The sequence below is a fragment of the Pelmatolapia mariae genome, linkage group LG13, assembly GCF_036321145.2.
Source record: "Pelmatolapia mariae isolate MD_Pm_ZW linkage group LG13, Pm_UMD_F_2, whole genome shotgun sequence".
NCBI classification, from domain to species: Eukaryota; Metazoa; Chordata; class Actinopteri; order Cichliformes; family Cichlidae; genus Pelmatolapia; species Pelmatolapia mariae.
The window spans coordinates 1,126,917-1,149,839 of NC_086238.1; the positions used below are offsets into that span (position 1 = coordinate 1,126,917).

Sequence of the window (22,923 nt, forward strand, 5' to 3'; positions counted from 1 at the left end):
CAAACTAAAACAACTTACAAACATTTTGGTGGTGAATTACCAGTAGCTATAAAATGAAAGTTGTGTTGATGTTGCAGCATTTTCTGGTGGATGTATTTCTTGAACGTTGCTTGGTCATCATTGTTATTAGACAGGGGGGGTTTGTGTATATGCATAATCTTGCACCTGTTAACTCTTAGATGAAAAGAGCAAAGACTTCCCAATAATAATAATATAAAAACATGAAAACAAATTTCACTACAAGGGAAACCTCACTTTCAAGGTCAGGGCTTATCATTCAAGGTCTAGAATTTTGGCCCACTCAAATTTACAGCACTCCTTGAAGTTTGTGGATTTTCATTTATGCATAGCTCTCTTAAGTTCTCATCACAGCATTTGAGTTGGATTGATGTCTGACTTTGACTAGACCATTGCAACACCTTGATTCATTTTCTGGGAGATCCCTTCCCAGACGCCTTAACGCCCACTCAATTCCTGGGCCAATTGATCTTAGTAAATCACATGATAGGGTAGTTGATAGGGTAGGCTAGTTTTCACAGTGGGTTCACCCAAAACTAGGGATGGGTATCGTTTAGGTTTTATCCGATACCGGTGCCAAACCGGTACTTTTGAAACGGTGCCGGTGCTTAAACGGTGCTCAAACTGGTGCTTAAAGAATGGAAAAGACAAACTTTGTCCAAAAACCTCTCATGTTTAGCTGTTTTTTTGTAAAAAGATAACAATGTTAGCCTTTTCTGCAGCTATAGGGCATATATGGTATCACTCTTGGCTGGAAGCAGTGCTTAAACAATGGAAAAAGCACAAACTTTGTCCAAAAACCTCTCATGTTTAGCTGTTTTCCACTTTTTCTTTGGTCATTTTAGCCTTTTTGGCCAGGGTGAAGGGAGTATCTGCCATCAAACAAGAAGACAGCTGCATGTAACTATGATGGTGTTTGCTAGTTCACCTTACATGCATTAATTTAATAACGTGGTTAGCCTACTCAACGTAAATTACACAAGAACAACATTAAGCCACTCACCCAGAGAAGAACGGCTACTGCTACCGTCATCATTTCTGCTACACTGGCAGGGCAAGGGGCCAGGACTCTCCTCCTGTTGCTAACTCCAGGTCCGATAACAGGCACCACACCCGCAGTAGATGTGCTCGGTGTGAGGTCTTGCAGCAAGCTATCAATTACGGTGCATTTCTCGGCTTTTAAAAAACGCTATGCGTCGCCAGGTGTGTCATCAGATTCGAGGTGTTATCTCCTTTGCACAGTATCACCTTAAAGCACTTGTTGCAGGCTGCTGAGTTTGCATCTTTTGTTGTGAAGTACAGCCAGACTTTTGACTGCTTCGCCTTGGGCATTTTTAATCTGTAGCTCTGCTCTAAAAGAACGTACGTACCTGGGCCCGCCTATTATCCTTGGAAAGGTAAAATGATTGGCTCAAATCCAAAGTGTATGACATCTCAGGGAAAAAACAGCACCGAAATAAAGCACTGAAATGTGTGCTGCTTTTCGGTCTGGTTACTACCGTGTATGTCAGAACACGGGATACCAGTACCCGTCCCTACCCAAAACCTTGGCTGATTGTGACCCACACCCGTTTTCACACCTTGGCTCATGTGATTAGGTAGAGGATCAACGAGGGGTCCATGACCCACTTGGGGGGACACTCCCATAGGGCTTAAAATCTGGGACTCTCCACCAGTCTCTCTTAGAACTGAAGAAGCTTCTCGGATGAGAGGTGAAACGTCTTCAAGAAACTTTAAGAAGTCCAGATGTTTTTCTTTCCAAGCTCCTTTAGACTACAATGACCTGGATGACCAAGAACCTTCAAAGACATACTTGGTTCGTTTTATTTTTCAGCCATTCTGTTATAGATTTGCTAATGTGCTTGGGCTATTGTCCTGTTTCATGACCCAGTATCATTCAAGCTTTGTCTGGCAAATGAGAGATGGAATCATGTTTGAGTCTAGAGTACTTTGATACTCAGAAGAGTTCATGGTCGACTCAATGACGGAAAGAAGCCCAGATCCTGTGACTGTGAAACAAGCCCAAATCATCAACCCTCCACTACCATGTTTGACAGTTGGTATAAGGTGCTGATATGCTGTGTTTGGTTTTCACCAAACCATATTTGTTCAGTCTTTTTCTAATTGCAGTGTTATGATAACTTTAGAGTCTGAGATGTAGTTTGTCTTGCGGTTTATCTGAAGCATTGTATTTTCTGACTTTGAGGTGAATTTGCTAGGACATCCACTCCTGGGAAGATTTTGGCATTGTGTAGTAACACACACCTGAATGCCAAAACCTCTGCTTTTATGGAGGTGATCACATTTGATGATGATCACTTAGGTGGGCTAGATTAGTAGCACCTGGCTGCTACCTACCCTCCTAATTCCTCTGGAAGCAATAAGGTTGTTTTTTCCATTATTGCGCAGAGTCATGAGAAAACTTTCTTTTCACAATATTTTATTCCATCACACTGCTATTTCAAAGAAGTTTGCTATGTTAGATAATATTAAAATAACTGTAAAATATATATATAGTTTTTAAAGAAAAAATCAAGTAAGAACCAGCTGCCACAAGATAACCTTTCAATGGTTTATTTTATTGGTTTTTCATTTGGTTGGCAAACTTGCCAGCTTTATTAATGTTATCCCAGAGATTTTATGGTGGAGAAGAACACATTTATCTATGGTTTATGCTTCTTCAGTTCATCACTACAGGATATGCTGAATTTACATTTACCACGTGTAGTACAGTAATATTTCATAAAAGATCTTCCTCCAAGTACTTCTCTGGTTTTAATTAAACGTCTAACCTTTATACTTCTGCTGCGCTTCGTTGAATTTATTTCACTAAACAGGATATTCATTTTGCTTTTATGTGGATAAAATGAAAATATCCTAGATCCTATCTGGGTTCAGTGTGTCATCGTAGGGACTTATTATCATTATTGTCACTCCCCAATCTCGGTTATGCCTCAATTAAAAACAAAAATCCACTCTGTCCATATTTGATTGGCTAGCTGACTTTTTGGGCATGTTTTCTCTCTGGTATTTTACTTTTTGTCATTCCACTCCCTATTTCATTGGCTGCTGTGGTTGGGTTTATCTCTGCCCCTCTGCCCTCTGCACTCAGTCTCTTCTTCTGCCTTAACACTTCTGAATTAGTAATTTATCACCATCCTTTGAATATGTCATTCCAGTTCTCTGCTTGCCTTTCTTTTTATGTTTTGTTTTGAAATTGAGTCATTTACCTTCCATTAACTGTGGGACTGTGCTTATTTGTCCTATTCTCTTTCATTATTTTCCCACCTACTTGCCCCCTTCTTCCTATATATGTGCAACCTGAAAGCAATACTTTCAGGTTGTATATACAACTAACAACTTAAAAATATGCATTTCTGTGAAATTCATAGTTAAGTTCCAAAACATAGGTGGTGCAGAGGCAACATGTTCTTCCACTTGAATTACACTGGTTTCAAAGTTATGCTGACCCATGAGACCTGACTGAAATGTCTAATTTACAACTGTAGTTCCTGATTGTACTGCAGCGAAAACAAATTCCTCAGCTTGAACATGATCAACACAGATTGCTTAAATTTGTTGAAGGTTTTTAAAGAACTGTGTGAAAATAGATTTATGTTTTTTCACTTTTTGGACATCTTGAATGAGGTCATTCAAAAACATTTTTGGCCATGACAAAAATGTCACTATTGGAATGGTGACAGTAAGGTTAATTGTGTAACACGATCTTTTCCCTTTTTTTCCTTTTAGCTGCTACACAGATATGAGACTTTGTCGTGAGTTTCTGGTGGGAGTTGTTGTCAGAAGCAGCTCTCTGTGATTTGTGTTTGAATTTTGGCCTAAAGCAAATTTTGTTGCTGAATGTGTTTTTCTTTAAAGAGCATATGAATAAACATCAGTTCATCCAGAATCCATCCTCGATCTGTGGGTTTGTTCCAAGATGCTGAAAAGAATAAATGCAAAAGGCATGCAGCCCACTGAGATAATCACTATGAAACCATTCGAAAATCAGGTTAAAGTTGACTGAGATGACAGAGCTTTTTGAACGCTGACCTCTTGATCATGACAGCCTTTGAAAAGCAGTTTTTTTTTTACGCCAGCCAAAGATCAACCTTGGATCAAACCTTGAGTTAATGTAAAAAACTGACAGGAGATTCTTCAAAACACTTCGCAGGTAAAGAGACGAAAGGACAGTGTAGCTTAACTTTCACACATGGATGAAACATGCATTTTTGGATGTCCCTCTTTTTCTGCACATATTCACAGAACTGCATGGAGAGAGTTGGCCGTGCTATGTCTGATAAGTTTTGTTGGCTCAGTGAATCACTCTGTGATAATTCAGCCCTTTATCATTCTGTGCACTTCTTTAAAAGTTTAGCTTTCCAAATTACAGCAAAGGTAATAACTGACTGATTTGCACCTGTACCAGCATTAGATTGAGAGTTTTATTTGCCCACGTTCACAATGCAGCCTTCAGCAGTATTTAACAGACGATGCTTAGCTCTCGAGCCATCCGCACAGTTTGAATAAATACGCTGGCTCATTAAAATTCATGTGTTCTTTCCAGAAGCAACCCATTTCATGGTTACTATACATTCATCAAATTCTTGGATTATAGTTCTCAGGGTCATACCTATTTAGGCTTGTAATTAAGCTGAGTTCTCTTTTATTTTGGCTTTTGATTATTTAGTGAAAGCAAATCTGCCAGCAGTCATTGTTCACTGATCTTGTGCCCTCTGGTCAAGTTTTTTTTGTTAGGTAAAGAATGAAGACAGTGCTGCTTAAAAAATGTAGCACTTTTCTCTTATAAAATAAAGAAGCTGCCTATCAGGTATAAAATATAAATATATACATATATATCATGGAAATATTGGAGGTTTTCTACATGTAAAAATAATCCCTTAGGAGACAGGTATAAAATATAAATGCCTTTTTTGCAGAAATATGTAATGTCAAGAAAATGACAGATGAGCAGACAACATCCCAAGAGTTTTCCCTATACCTCCTACAAATACACTGTAGATATTTGCAGTAATAACAAGTAAAGCTGTACTTAAGGCCCTTTTTTCAGGCATCACAGGAGAGGGGAAAAAAACTCCAAAAGGGATTCCTTCAGGCTTCCCCAAAATAGTGAGGTTCCACTAAACAGAGGGGTCATGTCCCAAGGCCAGTAACTGTACACAACAGTATGCATTTAGAGTTGTTGATAAAGTGTGTCTCCTTTACTCAGGCTCATTTGCACAGAGTACAGTTCATTTACTGTCCATGTAGGCACACATGACAAATTAAAATGACAAAATGAGGAGTCTTAGGCGGCACATCAGAATGCCGAACATGTCAAAAGTGACTGGTCGTATTTTACTCCCAACGGGCAGCTGGGAATCGCCTGCATTATTATGAGCACTCAGAGCTTTTTATAGCACATGATGAATTATTACAGGTATAAAATATTTAAATATTTCCTGTCATTTAGTGGCTGTTCTTCTCGACCCTGCTGTTGGATGCAGGTGATGACTCATTCTGCCAGCTCAGCTGTCACAGTGAATGGTGGGCTGCATGTCATGTTCAATACCGTCTTACAATATTGACTTACCTTGTTATTCTGCTCTGCCTGTATTGACTGATGCGAAGGTGTTGCAGGTTTACTCAGTCTTACGGGGTTGTAAATAAGCTGCTTAGCTTTCATCCAAGAAGCAACATGCTCATGTCAGAAGGAGCCGACTGTGTTTAATTTTACAGCCCACAGCTGAATCATTTCAGTGACACAGAGGCTATGTTTGACTCACAACTGTAAACTGATTAGCTTTAAGCCCTGTGAGACTTGGATGGTCTTGAGTTTGGAGCAGGCCCAAATGTTTTTGGATTTGCTTGCTATGTTTAGAAACTACTGAATATGTTCATTGATCTTCTGGATATTCCATATTGCTTATGCTCCAAAGGAGCCAATTCTTTAACAATGTGACAACTCGGGCACATGTCCATTTACTTTACTTTTTGATGCATCTCAGAAACAATCCAGCAGTAGAGTATTTGTACTGTAAATTCTTCATATCGTCTTGATTTGCTATGTTTCTTTTCTTTTTAAACTGTAATTCCTTCTTTTTTGCTTACTTTTTTTGCTTGCTTGAGAAACTTTTGCTCCTGGAGCAGCAGCTTGTGTTGTGAGCACATTTAGAGGTTGTTCATTATGCTTGTGTTGACTGATTGTGCACACCGTCTCAATCATTTACTCTAAATAGAATAAAATGAAAATACTGAAACAATTATATCAGTCTGTCATCTATCAGTGCCTTCTAACAAAATTAGATTTAGAGCTGCAGCGAAGTGCTGAAATGCAGAAGTAGACAGCAGATTATGAGGCGGTATTGCCCTGGGTAGCTGTCTGAAATGATTTAAAACAAGGACCTATGTGAAAATTAAAACAGCTTTGAGGAACTTTTCAAAGTAAAAATAACATTGGAAAAAATCTTTTTTATTCTGAGGGCATACTCTAAATTAAGATGATGTCATACTGGGAAATTTCCAAAAGTCCATCAGATACTTATACAACAAATATTCCAGAGAAGGATTTTCTGGACAGGAAAATGCTTTTACGGTGGGATAAAAAATTCAAGAGTTTCAAATTTTTTTGCTTATCTTCATGGACTGTTCGAATAATTTAAAGATGTCATGTGAACTTTTCTGGTAAATAAAAATTATGTATACATTCAACAAATGTGCTGAATGCATTTCCTTCCTCATAAAACATTTTTAAAGTTGACTTCTTGCACAATTTGAACTTGTATTGAATTGTTTACCTCCATGTTCTTTTTTTTCCCAAACCATCTGCCTCTCTCTTGCTTTCGGTGCCATATTGATGTAATAATTATAATAAATGTATTTGTCTCTTTGGCACCTGTTGCCAGCTGTTTAACACTGGAATATTGTGAAACCATTGGTATGAAGGTGTATTGCATCACTGGTATGTGTGTGCATGAGAGAAGAATAATGTGGACTCAGCTGGCACGAGAGATGGTGTTTGTTTTATTAATATTTAACTGAAAGCAGGATTCAGGATTCAAACTCTGGATTTAACGAGGTGGTGGAAACATTCTTCAGAGGTTTTGGTCCATATTAAGATGATCCCATTATGCAAAGGTCCTTTAATAAATTGAGATCTGGTGACTGTGGAGGCTAGTTGAGTCTGCAGAACTCACGATCATGTTCAAGAAACCAGTTTGAGATGATCTGAGCTTTGTGACAAGGGACAGTATCTTACTGGAAGCAGCCATCAGTAGATGGGTACACTTTGGTCATTAAGGATGTACATGATCAGCAACAATATACTCATATAGGCTGTATACTTTAAACAATGCTCAATTGGAACCACCAGTATAAACCTTTGATACAAGGCAGGACAAGTGAATGCTTTCATATGTCTTCTACCAGATTCTGAAACCTTGGCAACATTTTTCCAGTCATCTGTTGTCAGGTTTTGGTGAGCACGTGTGGATTGTAGCCTCAGTTTTATGTTCTTAACTGACTAGAGTGGCATCCAGTGTGGTCTTTTTCTGCTGAAGCCAATCTGCTTCAAGGATTTATGTGTTGTGTGTTCAGAGATGCTCTTCTGCATTCCCTGGTTTTAGAATAATCCTTTAATTGTCCCACAAGGGGAAATTTGGATGTAACAGCAGCAAGAAAGACACATATACAAACAAACAGTACACAAGACACAGAACAGAAACATGCACAATTTTTACATATTTACATCAAGGACAATGGTTACCAAAAACAGAGTACTGTACCGTTATTAAATTAAATAAAATTAAATACAGATAAGAGGCAAACCCTGGTTACAGTGTGAATTGGTTGATAAAATAGTGCAAGTTACAGCGCTGATGTAAACATCTATGTTTGTTGGGAGCAGTTTTGATTGTACAGTCTCACAGCTGCAGGGAGGAAGGACCTGCGGAAACGCTCCTTCATGCATCGAGGATGCAGCAGTCTGTCACTGAAGGAGCTCTGCAGTTCAGCAACATTTACATGCATGGGGTGGGAGACTCTGTCCATCAGAGATGTTATTTTGGCCAGAGTCCTTCTGTCTCCCACCACCTGCACTGGTTCCAGGGTGCATCCCAGAACAGAGCTGGCCTTCCTGATGAGTTTATCCAACCTCTTCCTCTCAGCTGCCGATAAACCGCTGCTCCAACATACCACACTGTAAAAAATGACAGATGCCACCACAGAGTCATAGAAGGTCTTTAAAAGCCTCAGCCGCCTCAGCAGGTAGAGTCTGTTCTGACCCTTCCTGTAAAGAGCATCAGTGTTGTGGCTCCAGTCTAGCTTATTATTCAGGTGAACACCCAGGTACCTATACGAGTCCACTATCTCAATGTCCACTCCCTGGATGTTCACCGGTGTCAGTGTGGTGGGTCTGCGTCTCTGGAAATCCACCACCAGCTCCTTGGTTTTCCCGGCATTGATCAGCAGGTGGTTCTGCTGGCACCAGTCCACAGAGTCCAATCCACTGTCTGTACTCTGAGTCATCCTCACCTGTGATGAAGCCGACTGTCCTGTTTTGGTTATTTGAGTTGCCTTCCTATGAGCTCGAAGCGGTTTAGCCATTCTCCCGTGACCTCTGGCATCAACAAGGCATTTGTTGTTGATTCTTTGTAAACCCTAGAGATGGTTCTGCAGACAAATCCCAGTAGATCAGCAGTTTCTGAAATACTCAAACCAGCCTGCATGGGATAGTGTGACAATACCACATTCAAACTCACCTAAATCATCTTCCCCACTGTGATACTCATTGTGAGCTTGACCAGGTTGTTTTAACTATGTCTACATGATTACATGCATAGAGTTACTGCCATGTGATTTGGCGTAATGAGCAGCTGAACCAGGTATAAAGTGGCTTGTGAGTGAATATTGTACCCAAAACATAGAAGTTATTAGTATAGTAAAAAAAACAGTTGTCATTAGACTACACCTTTGCTCAGTTTCCCTGTTTCTCTTCTTCCTTGTCCAGTGCAGACATCAGTCTGCTGATCAGTGATGAGTACTCCCATCTTTCTCAGGTCTCTCCCTCTTTTCTGCCAACTATCTGTTTGACAGATCAATTATGATTGATGACTGAACACAGTGAACTTGGCCCCAGTCTGTCTCCCTCTCTCATTCACTCATTCTTTCTTTCCCCACACAGACAAAGTAGTCTCCTTTCAAACAATATCTAATTCATATTTAATGACAGAGTGCATTTAGCTCCCCCATCACTCAGTGAAAGTGCTTCACTCTGCTGACACTTTGGGGAGTAGAAAGAATCAGAAGCATTTCACTGGTCATTTTTTATACCCATCTACCTCTCTTTCTCTTTTTCTCTACCCCATTTAGTGTTAATTACTGAATGTTTCGCCATCTGCGTTTTCTGGTTCTTTCTGAAATGTAGACCTAGCCTTGGTTTTGTTTCCAAGATATGAACCCCGGCAGAAAACTGTGACACCGTGGCACCACTTCAGAGACCTAGAACACAGCGGGGAGTTCAAGTTGATGAGAAATTTGAAACTTCATTTCCAGAGAGGAGGAGGAGGAGAAGCGATAGCTCCTGCTGTGCGGTTAGAAATAAATATGTCAGAGTCAAATTCTTTCACTGCAGAAATCATTTGGAGGAAAAAAGAATTAAAATAAACAGTTTCTACATGGAAAACATCTTGTCAGCCTGCAGAAAGAAAAGTCAGTGATGTAATACTTATCGCCATTGGTAAAGAAAAAGGCTTTAAGATTCAAGCGTTCTCTCTTTTAACCACTGTTACTATATGATTGTGTCATTCTTCGTCTTCTTCCCACGCTCCAGGAAAGAGTTTGTCTCCTGACAGCCGGTATCTTGTGACTCTGGGAAGCCTGCTAGACGACCAGCACTGGCATCACGTTGCAGTGGAGCATCACAGCAATCACCTCAAGCTCACAGTGGACAAAAGCACAGAGTGGGTGCACATCTCACCAACATTTGCACATTGGGACCATGATCAGGTATGTATTTGAGGATAGGATGACAACTCATGAAAAGACAGATGGCAGAAAGACACCCACCTCGCAGCTGCAGACATTTTAGTTTTACTGTATTTTATTGTATCTGCTTGTTTGTGTACTCTGTCTCCTGTACAGATGATACTGGGAGCACAGCAGGGCTTCAGCTATACGTCATTCTATGGCTGTTTGGAAAACCCAGTTTACAACGGCCTGAACCTGGTAGACCTCGCTAAACAAAAAGACCAGCGGGTTACAGTGAAGGTAAACTTGCTCATAGTGTGCTGCTGAAAAAGCTATTTTGTGTATGTTTCACACTGTGTAGCAATGAGTCAAAGTATAACTACCTAGTTATAAGTAAAAGTACTTGATTTAAACTTTAGAAGAATAGTTACTGGCAACCAAATAATGCATGTAAAAATGTGATTAGGAATTAATTTAGTTTTAAAAAGTTCAATATAGTTCAATGTATCTCTCTGCATATTAAATATTTTCTGTCAGGCGTCTATTATAATAAAAATGGCACCTCAGACCAACATCTAGTCAATCTAAACTCCAGGTAAGTTCTGTCCTCTTGATGTCTGCCTGGAGGTCTATGTCCAGGTGTTTCTTGACTCTCCTTTCTTTCTCTTCCCTTCATTGCATGTTAGAGCTTCTCTGGTGATGCTTGGTGATGGTTTTATGATGACCTTACCTGGCCAGTGGATCTGTAGGATGTTTTTATGCAGCTGCTTTTGAATCTCACACCGTGAGATTTAAACTTAAGTTTGATGCAGCAGCACTGTGGAGTTCCAGATGTTGATACACTGATAGCTCTTGAGTCTCTCTCCTTCTGTGAGGGGAGTATCATCTTCCAACTTGCCAGTCCTGTTTGTCTGGATGGCATCCACCTCCTAGACTCATTACTAGCAGAGTGATCTTACATTTATGTCTATGCTTTATACATATTGACAGCATGGGCACATAGTGTATCTCATTTTTCTTGTCCTGTTTTTTAGAGGAAAGTTTGACTTTCTTTTTTTAATAAGATGTTCTCATTAATTCTGGAAGCCCTTCTGCTATCTACACAAATCTCTAACTATTCATAATGTGGAATATTTGTTTATAATGAGCATGGATGCTGAAACTGACTACAAACACACTTTGTAGAGACAATTTTAATGGATGTTGAAATGATGAAGTCAGGTAAAAAACAAATATTTTAGTAAAAACGGTGGAAAACTACAAATGCAACACATAAGAGAACACACTGGCATTTATATAGTGCCGTTCAAGTCTTTAGTGACCACTCAAAGTACTTATGCCTGCAGGTCACAATGTGCCTCATCACATATATTTATGCAGCACTTTACTTGTTTTATTTACCTTGCGTCCACATCTGCAGTCAATTTAAATTCACCAATTAACCTTGTTTGCTTGTGTGTGTGTGTGTTTGTGCACATGAAAATGTATGCGTGGCTTTTAAATCTCGTCAAGCTACAGCAATGTGTACAAGAAAACTGACCATCTTTAGCTTTCACCTCTTCAGTCTGCATTACTCTATATTGCTTTAACTACCCCACAAAGAGCTTTTAGATTTGATCAAGTGTCAGTGTGCTCTGTGCTGAACTGAAAATAGAAACCCAGTATTCCCATTGGAGGACACGGAATGGAACGTATCACTGTTGCTGCCCCAGCGGTGGATTTACTGCAATTACCACTTCTCGAAACTATAAGCCTGCTTCTCACTCTCTCTCTATCTGTTTTCGCCTCTCCAAACTTCTGCTCGCTGGTGTGACCTTAGAACTCTTTTGGCTGACATTGGTCTTCACTAAGATCTGCCTGTGCTTATATTAAGCCTGGCTATAATCATCATGGTAATGCTCCTATGCTTTTTTAAGGAGACTTGCTGATGACATCTTTGTGTATTTGGGTAGCACCAGACAGCCTTGGAACTAATTTATATTCAGACATGATTATTTCCTATACTCATTTCTCTCTATTCATATCTTTTCCTGTCTCCTCTTCTCTTCTCCATCTGTCTCAGGGCAATGTGACCTTTTCATGTTCTGAACCCGTTTTTGTTGCCATGACGTTCACCGGCCCCCAGAGTTTCCTTCGGTTACCAAGAAGGATAGATCAATCTTCACTGGGTATCTCAGTGGGGCTTCAGTTTCGGACATGGAACAAGGCCGGGCTGCTCCTGACCTTTGAACTCCCAAATCAAGAAGGCAGAGTCTGGCTTTACCTGAGCAAAGCCAAAACACATTTACAGATCCACAAGTCTGGCAGGGCACCCCTGGAGCTCAACGCAGGTCAGTCTGCCTGCCTCCATCCTGCCTGCACTTACTAACTGGACTAATTTAAAGCCGGATGTAAAAAAGGAGCTTAACGTTAGAAATTCAGTATCAAAAATCGTGATATAAAATTTCTGTTTTGAGCCCAAAACACTGGAAGGCAGCAAGCTGATATCATCCAAAGTTCCAAATTTACTGATCAAGATACAAAATCCTGACCAGCTCCAGAAAGACATTTTTGTAGTTAAAACTGACTCAAAACATCAGATGTCCAAACTGAACCATAATTAGTCTGTAGTATGAAGTCTGTTTGATGGCTGAGTGTTCAAATGTGAGAATTACACAGGTATTTTTGAGGTATTCTTCTTTTTGTATGCTTGCATGGTTTTTCCAAGTGTCACCATTTCCTAATAGAAACTACTTCCAGGAGTGATAATAGAACTGAATGAAACTATGTTCTGTTATAGGCTGTGTGACATTTGAGAAAGTGCAAATTATTCTTCTAGCATTGTTGGGAGTTCTTATGTTAAAATAGTTGTAATATCATAAACTTAAAGATTCCTGAGTAAGAACCATCTTCTGTTTTTTTCCATTTTCAATGAATTAGAATTGAAACATGATATCAAAATAAAAACAGTTAGACATATATGTGTGGCTCTTCAGGTTCAGCTCTGAATGATGGTCAGTGGCACTCTGTGGACTTGATATCAGGAGGAGGACGTCTGACCATCACAGTGGATGGTGATGAAGGAGCCAGTGCTCACGCGAGCCCCTCATTTTTAATTACCACAGGAGGTCATATATTCTTTGGTGGTAAGCGAGAAATGAACGATAAAACACATGCATCATCATTCATCTTTGTCTATATAATCTCATCTTGCATCGCAATGCATTCAGTTTAGTTTTATTTATATAGCGCCAAATCACAGCAACTTTATAGCTTTATATTGCAAGTTAGAGACCCTACAATAATACAGTGGTATGGTAGAATTGATGGCTTGATTTCTCCTGTGTTTGATTTACTGATTGATGTTTTCTCTTCTGTCCAGGTTGTCCTGCTGAAGAAAATAGCCAGGAGTGTTTGAACCCCTTCAAAGCTTTCCAGGGCTGCATGCGTCTACTGACTGTGGACAACCAGCCATTGGACCTGATCAAGGTGCAGCAGAGGCTGATCGGAAACTACAGTCACCTGCAAATCGATATGTGCGGCATTATTGACAGGTAAGACCTAAAGGGGCCATTTGCGACACTGATTTACATAAATGCCATGTATTGGGTATTGCTTATGTCTGTCTCTCCATTTGTCCAGGAAAAGAAACACATTATTCTATGTAATGCATTTGTTGTATTAACGAGGATTGTCAGAAAAGAGGATTCACTGGCATTAAAATGTTTGATTTTGTTTTCATGCTTCCTTTGTAAACCTTCTTAATCTCCCTCTGAAGCCTTTTTGTGAAATGGGGTCGCATGTGGATTATTAGGCAACAGTGAATATGATACAAACGCAATATGGCGTCAATGTTTCCCAAAATGTGTTCTGGCTAAGAAAACGTCATAATTTTTCATGTAGCTTGTCTCTGTTTCAACTGGTATGAGGAAAATAAACCAGGAGGCGTTCACGTACACACACCGAAGCAGTTAGTGTTCAGCAGCGGCTGATTAAACTTTTTTTCAAGTTTCCTGATTGCTGCCTCTTCATTCCTGCTCTTCCAGTGGTTATCTGCGTGGCTGTGCTCTGCATCTGGTGCTGTGCTTTGCATTGATAGTATAACATTTTATAAGGACACCAGCACCATGTATGCATACATGCTGGGGACTAAAATGCTGTAGCTGAAAAATCCTTTTTTACCGTCTGACAGAATCGATATTTCTGGGATTTCCATATCATAAAATAGTCGAGCAACTGCAGCCACTAATATGTCTATTTTCTCTTTCCATACTGCAGAAAATGTCAAGTTAAGCTCCACTGCGTGAGTTTAATGTTGTGCTGTGTGTGAGCAATAACACATTGCTCTCAGAACATGACATTAGACCTTTTTCCAAATCATTAGAGCCCACTAGTAAATGGCACACATATTACCCACAGAGCAGCTTTTGTTTCAATAAAATGTCAACTTGAAAAATTGATTTACACTTCTCCAACCCCTCACCTCCAACCCACAGCACACTTTGTTGTAATAAGTGGTGCTTGCTTGATCATATGTATACCAAATGTATCAGTGGACTCTCTGGCTTGATTGAAAAATGTATAAAAAAGAATGATAAATGCAAATATTTAAAGTGGTGGAGGAAATACGGAGTGCTGCACCTGGCTTCATGCCAACTTACTTTGAGAAGAAAAGAAGCAAAGAAATTGGGTGTTAAAAAAACAAACTTTACCATCTGACAGGGCTGCTGAGTAAGTCTTTTTCTAACAGCAAATTTCCCCCTGACTAAAAGATTAAAAATACATGCTGCTCTCCCTCCCCTTCTTTTTCACTCTCCGCAGTCACAATTTGCTGACCTCATTTCCCCTTCCAAATATATTTACGTACTCATTCACTGCTCTACTCATCCAACCTTCGTTCCCTTTGTTGCTCATTCCTCTTCTTCAACACATCCCAAACTTTAGTTCCCCTTTCCTTTCTCTCCATGTTCTTTTTTTCCTCTCGCTGTTTCTGATGTTCCGCTTCTTTTCCTCTAGTCATCCGCTTTGCTGTTTTCCGTGTTTTACACAGGAAGACTGAGGAGGAAAAAGTTAACAGCAGCACAGTTTTCTCAGACTTGTTCTATGGTGTGTAATTTTGACACGAATTGCTGTGAAAATTCAGGTACTTTTGTCCAGTGATGTATTATTCTTCACACATACAACTGTGTACTGTAAATCTGCAAGTTTCCTTTCAATCTTATAATTCTTTATTTTCCACTTAGGTCAGGCTTGAGTCTCATGCTTGAAGCTGCCTATGTCTCATCCAAGTAAAATCACGATGCATTAGGTGCAATTACTTTATTTAACACACACTCACATTAAAAGCCGTGAAATATTTTAGCAACTTGAGGTGGCATTTGCTCAGCATACTGATGGTTCTGTTTGCATCCATAAATAGGAGGTTTTGTGATGGCTGTGCTGAATTTAAACATCACTTCTTGTGGATGATTAATCTGGTTTTGCAGCATTTAATATGTGAGGCCCATACAGCACAAGCAGGGCCTGTAGTGATTTATCCTGTATGAGGGTGTCTTACTCGCCCTCTGGCCTTAAGTGCCCCCCTCCTGTGCAGCTGATTTTACTCAGCAATTAGGCCACAGTATTAAAGACCGGGGGGGGGGGGGGGGGGGGGGGTTAGACACTCCAGCCCTTACAGTCAATAAAACTTACAGCTTTATTGTCTTCTCCTCTATTTTGATGGAACTTTTTTAGTTTAAATACCCCCATGGACTTTTTAAGGAAACATAACAGTGGTTAAGAACAAGGTTTAACCAGCAGTGGGCTTTCATAGACTCTTAGTGAATAATGACTTGCGTCCAGTGTGGTTATTTTTAAAAAGGTAATATTTATGTAAAGAAAATTGTCTCAGAAGCTGAGATATTGGCATAGGCGTGTTATGTGTATCATACACACACCTGCACATACAAATAGCAAACCCAACCTTCTAATTTAGTGGTCTATTTCAGTACAACTGGCACCAGTCTGCTTTGCTGCCTAATGTTTCAACCCCTCCACCTGTCACTGGGTTTTGTAATATATTTGTTGTTTTAGATTTTTATATAAGTTGGGTTTTTTGTGTTTCTATGTGTGTATAGTTTTGTTTTTTCCACTGTCTTTATTGACCATCTTTTTATGCGAGGAAAGGAAATCATTCCATCCCAGATGTCAAAATGAGGCGCCATCCAACCATTTATTAAAAATATCAACTTAATAAGCAAAGTGGCACACATCATGTAAATATTAATAATAAATCTGTTTTCCATGTGCATAACCTGCTGGTATGTTTTGAATTTTTAACAACAGGCTGTCAAACTCACAGCTGGTGCAGCTGCTGTAATAAAATCTGCTTCTTGTCCAGATGTTCCCCTGCATGAAGAGCGTAGAACTATATGAGCTCTCTAAATCAAGTTTATGTGCTAATTGATCAAAGTGTGTTTAAAGTTCACTATAGTTAAGTTGTCTTGACTAATGCCTTGGAAATGATGATGAATTAATTTTCACTTTGACTCAGCTGTGGTAAGTGACCAAAAGTGAATTTAACTTTGGTCACAAAACTCCAAACCAAGGAGGAGTAATTGAGTTGGACTACTTTCCAGCAGGAAAGTCTATATGTTATCTTTAAAGTTCCAACTTTTGTAATGGCATTATTTTTATGTTGTGGTAAAAAGTTTAAAATAACAGAGTAACGGTAAGATACTCATTTTGTAGTCCATCTTACAAACAGATATTAACATTCTTAATGCAAGTCCTTTGTAGTCCTCTGTCACATCTTTCCTTGACTGCATGACCATTTCCATCTAGGCCTAGGAAAAAAGATTAGGAAAAGAGGTCGGAAAGTAATTATGTGGACTATTTAGTCACACCCCTTGTGTCGCCTGCTAGTCTTCATCATCCATCTGTTCCCCTATTTTGGATTCTTGTTTGGCTGCCCATTAGACTTTGTTTTGAGTGAGTGGGGTTGTTACTCAAAATAAGTGATGTATTACACATTACTTCTTACTGGAGATAAATTTCAGGAGCGGGTCCACCCCTCCTAACACGCTCCTTCCGGTTCTCATCTATATATGTTCCCCCAGTTCACCAAGCTGTTCATTCTCGTTTACTTGTCCCACCTTCCCTCTCCTTTTCAATTCTTTAACTTCTTCACTTCTATTTAGTACATGGGGATCTGCCAGGCCCGGGAGCCATCGCCAGTCCCCTTTGAGGCCTTCCCCAAACCGCAGCTCAATTCATGTCCAAGCCATTCACCTTTACCTACTGAAGCGCTGTCAAACCTAAAATGAGGACGTGGGCCCAGCTAGTGAAGTTTTATAAATAGATTTATGAAATCCTTTGCTGTGAAATCCTTTGTCTTCAGTTTGTCTTTATTGTCTTTGAGACTGAGCAAACGAGTTTTAATAAGACCCCAGAACTGATGCATTCTCTCCTCTCCCTTTCTCCACCAAACTGGGCATCGAGAGCTACTTGCACTGTTCTCTCATGATGATGGGGTATTTTAAAGCAATTGCCTCACTGAATAACTGACGCATTAAGCTGAAGACCAATAACACAGAATGATGTGTGTCATAAAGCAGTTCATTAAGTTTCCCCTGCAACAATGTTAAATAGATATGGAGATGTGTGCTTTCTTTCCTGTCTCTCTCTCAGATGTTCCCCCAGCCACTGTGAACATGGAGGCAGCTGCAGTCAGTCATGGAGCACCTTCCACTGTAACTGCTCTGGGACCGGGTACAGCGGAGCCACCTGTCACAGCTGTAAGGCCATGACGCTTTTTTGAGTGGTGTCGTTCAAAGGTCACAGATCTGTATTTCAACTCATGTTTGGGAGTTTCCGTTAATTAGACAGCCTGCTGCTTTAACTTCATTTCCCTTCAGACATTTTAGTGGCAGAAGGTCAAGCAGAGATCTAACTTCTTTCCAGCAGTCATGATTGTAAGCACTCATGGGATAACTCTTAGCACAAAGACAGAGTGATTTAGAGGTCACACAAGAAATAATGAAAGAAATGATACACAACTCTATTGGAAAATACATCCTTTATAAGCACTTCAGTTTAAACCATGAAGCAGTTTCTAAGACGAACATGTAACATGTGCTTCTTTTGAGCAAATTAATGAATTTCCTTTGCAAAAGCGTTGCTATATTTTTCTTCTTTTCAGGGCTTTGTAAAGTGCTCTTTTTCAACCATCTAACAAAACTGAAAATCACTGGACATTTTACAGGACTTCAAGCATGGCTATGCAGTCTTTGTTCAGCAGTGGCAACAGCAGCCTCTGTAAACCATAAGTGGTAATTACAAGATTCTAGTGCATTAAATTAAATGGTAAATGGACAGGTGCTTGTATAGAGCTTTATGTAGCACTCTTGTAACTGGGCACTCAAATTGCTCTTTACACCCATTCACTACATTCACCCATTCACAGTGTGCTTTATTCCATGCTTTTAAGTGGTTTCAAGCAAGCACAAGAACACAAGATATCATATCCACATCTATTCATCTGCTGCTGAATAATTTTTGTTAATCAAGGTGCACCAACCTGTGGACATAGATTTGGGTTTAGAGAATGTATCTTCAGCTTTTATTGAGGTTTCCATTTTTTCATTAATTTGACCAGTATAAACAGAGTAAAGTACAATTATAATTCATATTAATATAATAATTACAATTATTAGGCAATAATTCATTTTTTGTTGCTTTGCACTAATATAAGAGTTTAAAAAAAGGCCAGGAAAATTAAATCAGATATATGGCATAAACTTTATTCAATAAACCTTGAAGATATATAGATAGATACACTTGTAACCATTAGGTGCACCTTTTTTGTACCTGGTTGGACTTGAAAAAATGTTCTCTAGTCTGATGATTCTCAATCTTCTATTGTCCAGTCTTGGTGAGCTGTGAATTGTAGCCTCAGTTTCCTGTTCTTCCTCAGTGGCACCCAGTGTGGTCTTCTGCTGCTGTAGCCCATCTGCGTCAAGATGTGACATGCATCTCTGAATGCCTTAGCTCTACTGGTAACTTCCTATCAGCTTAAAGCAGCCTGGCCTTTCTTCTCTGACCTCTGGAATCACCAAGTCATTTTCACCCAGAGAACTACTGCTCACTGGATATTTTCTCATTTTCAGTCCATTCTCTCTAAAACCTAGAGAAGGTTGTGTGGGAAAATCATCAGTTTCTGAAATACTCAGATCAGCCCTCTATCGCCAACAATCATGCCATGTTCAAAGTCAGTTAAATCACACTTATTATCAGTTATAATGTTCTCCATAAATTAAAAAATACTAGTGCATTAAATTAAATGGTGAGTTGGCTGGTGATCCATAGAGTTCTATATAGTATATATATAACTTTATGAGATCGTTTTGACCATGTCTACACATGGATTGAGTTGGAACCATATGATGAATTAATTTAACATATGCATTAACCAGCAGTTGCACGGATGCATCTATTAAAGTGATGAGTGTATTAAATGGTAATAATAATAATATACTCACTAAAATGTAGCTAAACAGATAATCCAGTGGAGAAGAGTTGGCCCCTCTGCATCTACATTGTAAAATAAAATCTTAAGTTACTTGCAATATGTTGAACAAGACCAGATGCTGAAAAACGAAATGAGCAACCACTGTGCAGTTGCATAGACAGAAAAACAAACTTAAATGGCTGCAGTGATGATGACGAGGATGTCTCTCTCTCCTCAGCAATATACGAGCAGTCCTGCGAGGCTTACAAACACAAAGGCAACATTTCGGGGTATTATTACATTGATGTGGACAGCAGCGGACCCATCAAGCCACAGCTGTTATACTGCAACATGACAGGTAGCTGATACACACATCAAAACACACACGCGTCAACATGCCTGGCGCACAATCTCTTCCTCTCTCTCCTTCATCCTGCCTTATTCTCCATCTTTCAGTCCTGCACAACATAACATACAAATACAGATACAGGTGAAAATGAAAAATTAAAAATGCATGCTTTCCCTTATTCTTCTTTCATTGCACCAGAGGACAACACATGGATGGTGATCCACCACAACAACACAGACCTAACGAGAGTCCAGCCGTCACCAGAAGTGAATCAACATGTAGTGCATTTTGAATATGCATCTGATGAGGAGCAGCTAGCAGCAATCATAAGCCTATCAGAGCACTGTGAACAGGAAATTACTTACCACTGCAGGAAGTCACGCCTACTCACCTCACCAGGTAAAGACCTTGGATGGTCTTTAACGCCACATTTATGTATTGTTGTGATGCAGTTTAAAAAGGCAGTTGAAGTTATTTTGGACCAAGCATGGGTACTTCAAGACAATAGTTAAGACTCTTGCATAGTGTGTATTGTGTAAACCGGTTTCTGTTTTTTAATAATAAGTAATTGTTTTTTATAATTAGAGATATGATCAACAGAATGTCTGTTTTACCTTTGGCCACCAGCAGTAATAAAAAAGTAGGACCTTTTGATTTAAGGCAGCACGGGTCACTGTGGTTAGCACTGTTGCCGCACAGCAAGAAGGTCCTGAATTCAATTCCACCATCAGGCCGGGGTCGTTCTGTGTGGAGTTTGCATGTTCTCCCCGTGTTTGCGTGGGTTCTCCCCAGGTACTCCGGCTTCCTCCCACAGTCCAAAAACATGCACTTAGTGGGGATAGGTTAATTGATCATTCTAAATTGCCTATAGGTCTGAATGCGGGAGTGAATGTGAGTGCGAATGGTTGACTGTCTCTGTGTGTTAGCAACAGACTGGCGACCTGTCCAGAGTGTACCCCGCCTCTCGCCCTATGACAGCTGGAATAGGCTCCAGCGACCCTGAAGAAGGATAAGTGGAAGCGAATGGATGGATGGACCTTTTGATTTAATTTACTACCATATAGTTGTTAAGTGGTATAAAATCATTCAGCATAGCCATGTCTTTTTCTTTTTGTGTTTCTTTTTTTATTGATTAAAATAGTCTACAAAAATGTGTCCCATTATAGAAACATAGCTACCATCTGGGGATCGGTCACTTGATATAAGTGATATGTCTGTATGTTTCAGAGGGCTCTCCACTTAGCTGGTGGGTAGGAGGCCCAGGTGTGGGACAAATGCACACTCACTGGGGCGGAGCTCCGCCAGGCAGCCAGCAATGTGCCTGCAGTCTGCAGGATAACTGTGTGGACTCCAGATATCACTGCAACTGTGATGCTGACCACAATGAATGGTACTGTATTCGCTCATGTCAAAAAAATTATAGTGTGACGTGTTCCGCTATAAAAATAGCTCATAGCCTCACTGCATTCATAAGTTACCAAATTTGCTGCCGGTGCAGCAGATTTTTGCAAATAGGTGTGGCAGCTGCAAGAGCATAAATCAACAACATGTATTATCCTTTACAGTGAATCACATTTTGTGCTAAAGATAGATATGTCTTTCCTTCCTCTAGTTTGGAGTTTGTTTTTAATAAAAAATTCTGCTCCTTATTTTTTAGGACTAATGACTCAGGCCTGCTGACCCATAAGGAGACACTCCCGGTTAGATCTCTGGTGCTGGGTGATATCCAGAGACCTGGCTCCGAAAGCACCTACAAGGTGGGACCTCTCCGTTGTCATGGAGACAGTAAGTCGACATCAGAGTGCCAGTGTCAGTTTGTCACTTTGTACATGTTTTTAAAATGATGCTCGTGTGTCATGTCAGAGTTGTAAACTCATTCCTGAACCCTGCTTCATGTTAAAAATGCTTTCATGCATTTTGCAGAAAATGTTTGGAATGCTGCATTTTTTGACAAGGAGACATCATACCTCCACTTTCCTACATTACATGGAGAGCTGAGTGCCGACATCTCCTTCCTGTTTAAAACCACTTCATCATCTGGTGTCTTCCTGGAAAACCTGGGCATCAAAGACTTCATTCGGATTGAACTCAACTGTGAGTAAAACCTCTCTGGTGAGATGTCTAATCTAGACTTCACTTAGATGTGAGTACAAACTGAGCAGGAAGGAGCGTCCTCCGAGTTAAAGTTTCATGTGGTTTTAACTCAGCCGGAGGTGATGGTGTCCATCAACCCTTCAAAAGAAATACTTTACAGCAGCACTGCCATTTATTTCTCCTCCTCTGGGAAATCACAGCATTGTTGTTTTTGATGTTGTTGTTGCAGCCAGCTGCAGTGCATTTCTTTTATAACCACCAGAGCGTGTAGCTCTCTATCACTCTACTTAAAACACTTCATAGCAGTGCTGACCTGAACTACCATGTAAAAGAAACATTTGACCCACCTGCAGTCATTTATATCTGCTGGTGGAAGTCCCCACACACATCCCTGCAGAGCAGACATTATGACAACAGACATGACATTGATCAAGTTTAGCATAGTATTGAAAAAGAGATGCTGGCATGGTCTGTGTGTCAGTTTATGTGAACTTGCACTGAGATCATATGATGTGCCGCTGTAGATCAGGAGGTAGTGCAGCCTGTCCAGTAATCAGAAAGCGTATGGTTTGATCATGGGTCTCATGATCGAAGTATCCCCGGGCTAACTACTGAACCCCCAGCGTATCGATTGTGTGTGTAGTGTTATTGATAAAGTATGCAGAATAAAGTGGTGTATGCAATGTATGCTTGAATTGCCTTGTATAGTAAAAAGTGCTTTGAGTGGTGAGTAAGACTACAAAGGAGCTGTATAAATGCAAGTCTATATACTTACAAGTCTATTTACTATTGTAGTTCAGCTTGACTGAATTGCTCCAGTTCAAACACTGACGTGTGTGCTATTGTTGCTTTCCTCTTTGTTCCTCTCTTGTTGAGGTGCTTCACTTCATGTGATTGCAAAAGAAAACGAATCTACCGCTGTAGCTGGTTTTACCTTAAAAAGAAGTCCATGTGTTTAAGGCTAGCTATCAGATCTGACACTCGATTCAGTGCTTTCACAGTATTTTGCCGTAAAGCTACAATTGTTGCA

At 39.9% G+C, this 22,923-nt stretch overlaps 1 protein-coding gene across 1 annotated transcript in view; it reads left to right on the top strand.

Annotated features, from left to right (window-relative positions):
* Positions 1-22,923, top strand: part of LOC134639959 (contactin-associated protein-like 4) — a 78,786-nt gene that overhangs the window by 34,387 nt on the left and 21,476 nt on the right. Inside the window, exons 6-16 of the mRNA XM_063491488.1 lie at positions 9,848-10,023; positions 10,159-10,284; positions 12,047-12,314; positions 12,960-13,109; positions 13,346-13,517; positions 17,632-17,738; positions 19,689-19,808; positions 19,998-20,198; positions 21,027-21,189; positions 21,457-21,584; positions 21,723-21,893. Of these exons, the coding sequence (XP_063347558.1) occupies positions 9,848-10,023; positions 10,159-10,284; positions 12,047-12,314; positions 12,960-13,109; positions 13,346-13,517; positions 17,632-17,738; positions 19,689-19,808; positions 19,998-20,198; positions 21,027-21,189; positions 21,457-21,584; positions 21,723-21,893 (1,782 nt within the window). The remainder of the gene's footprint in view (positions 1-9,847; positions 10,024-10,158; positions 10,285-12,046; positions 12,315-12,959; positions 13,110-13,345; positions 13,518-17,631; positions 17,739-19,688; positions 19,809-19,997; positions 20,199-21,026; positions 21,190-21,456; positions 21,585-21,722; positions 21,894-22,923) is intronic.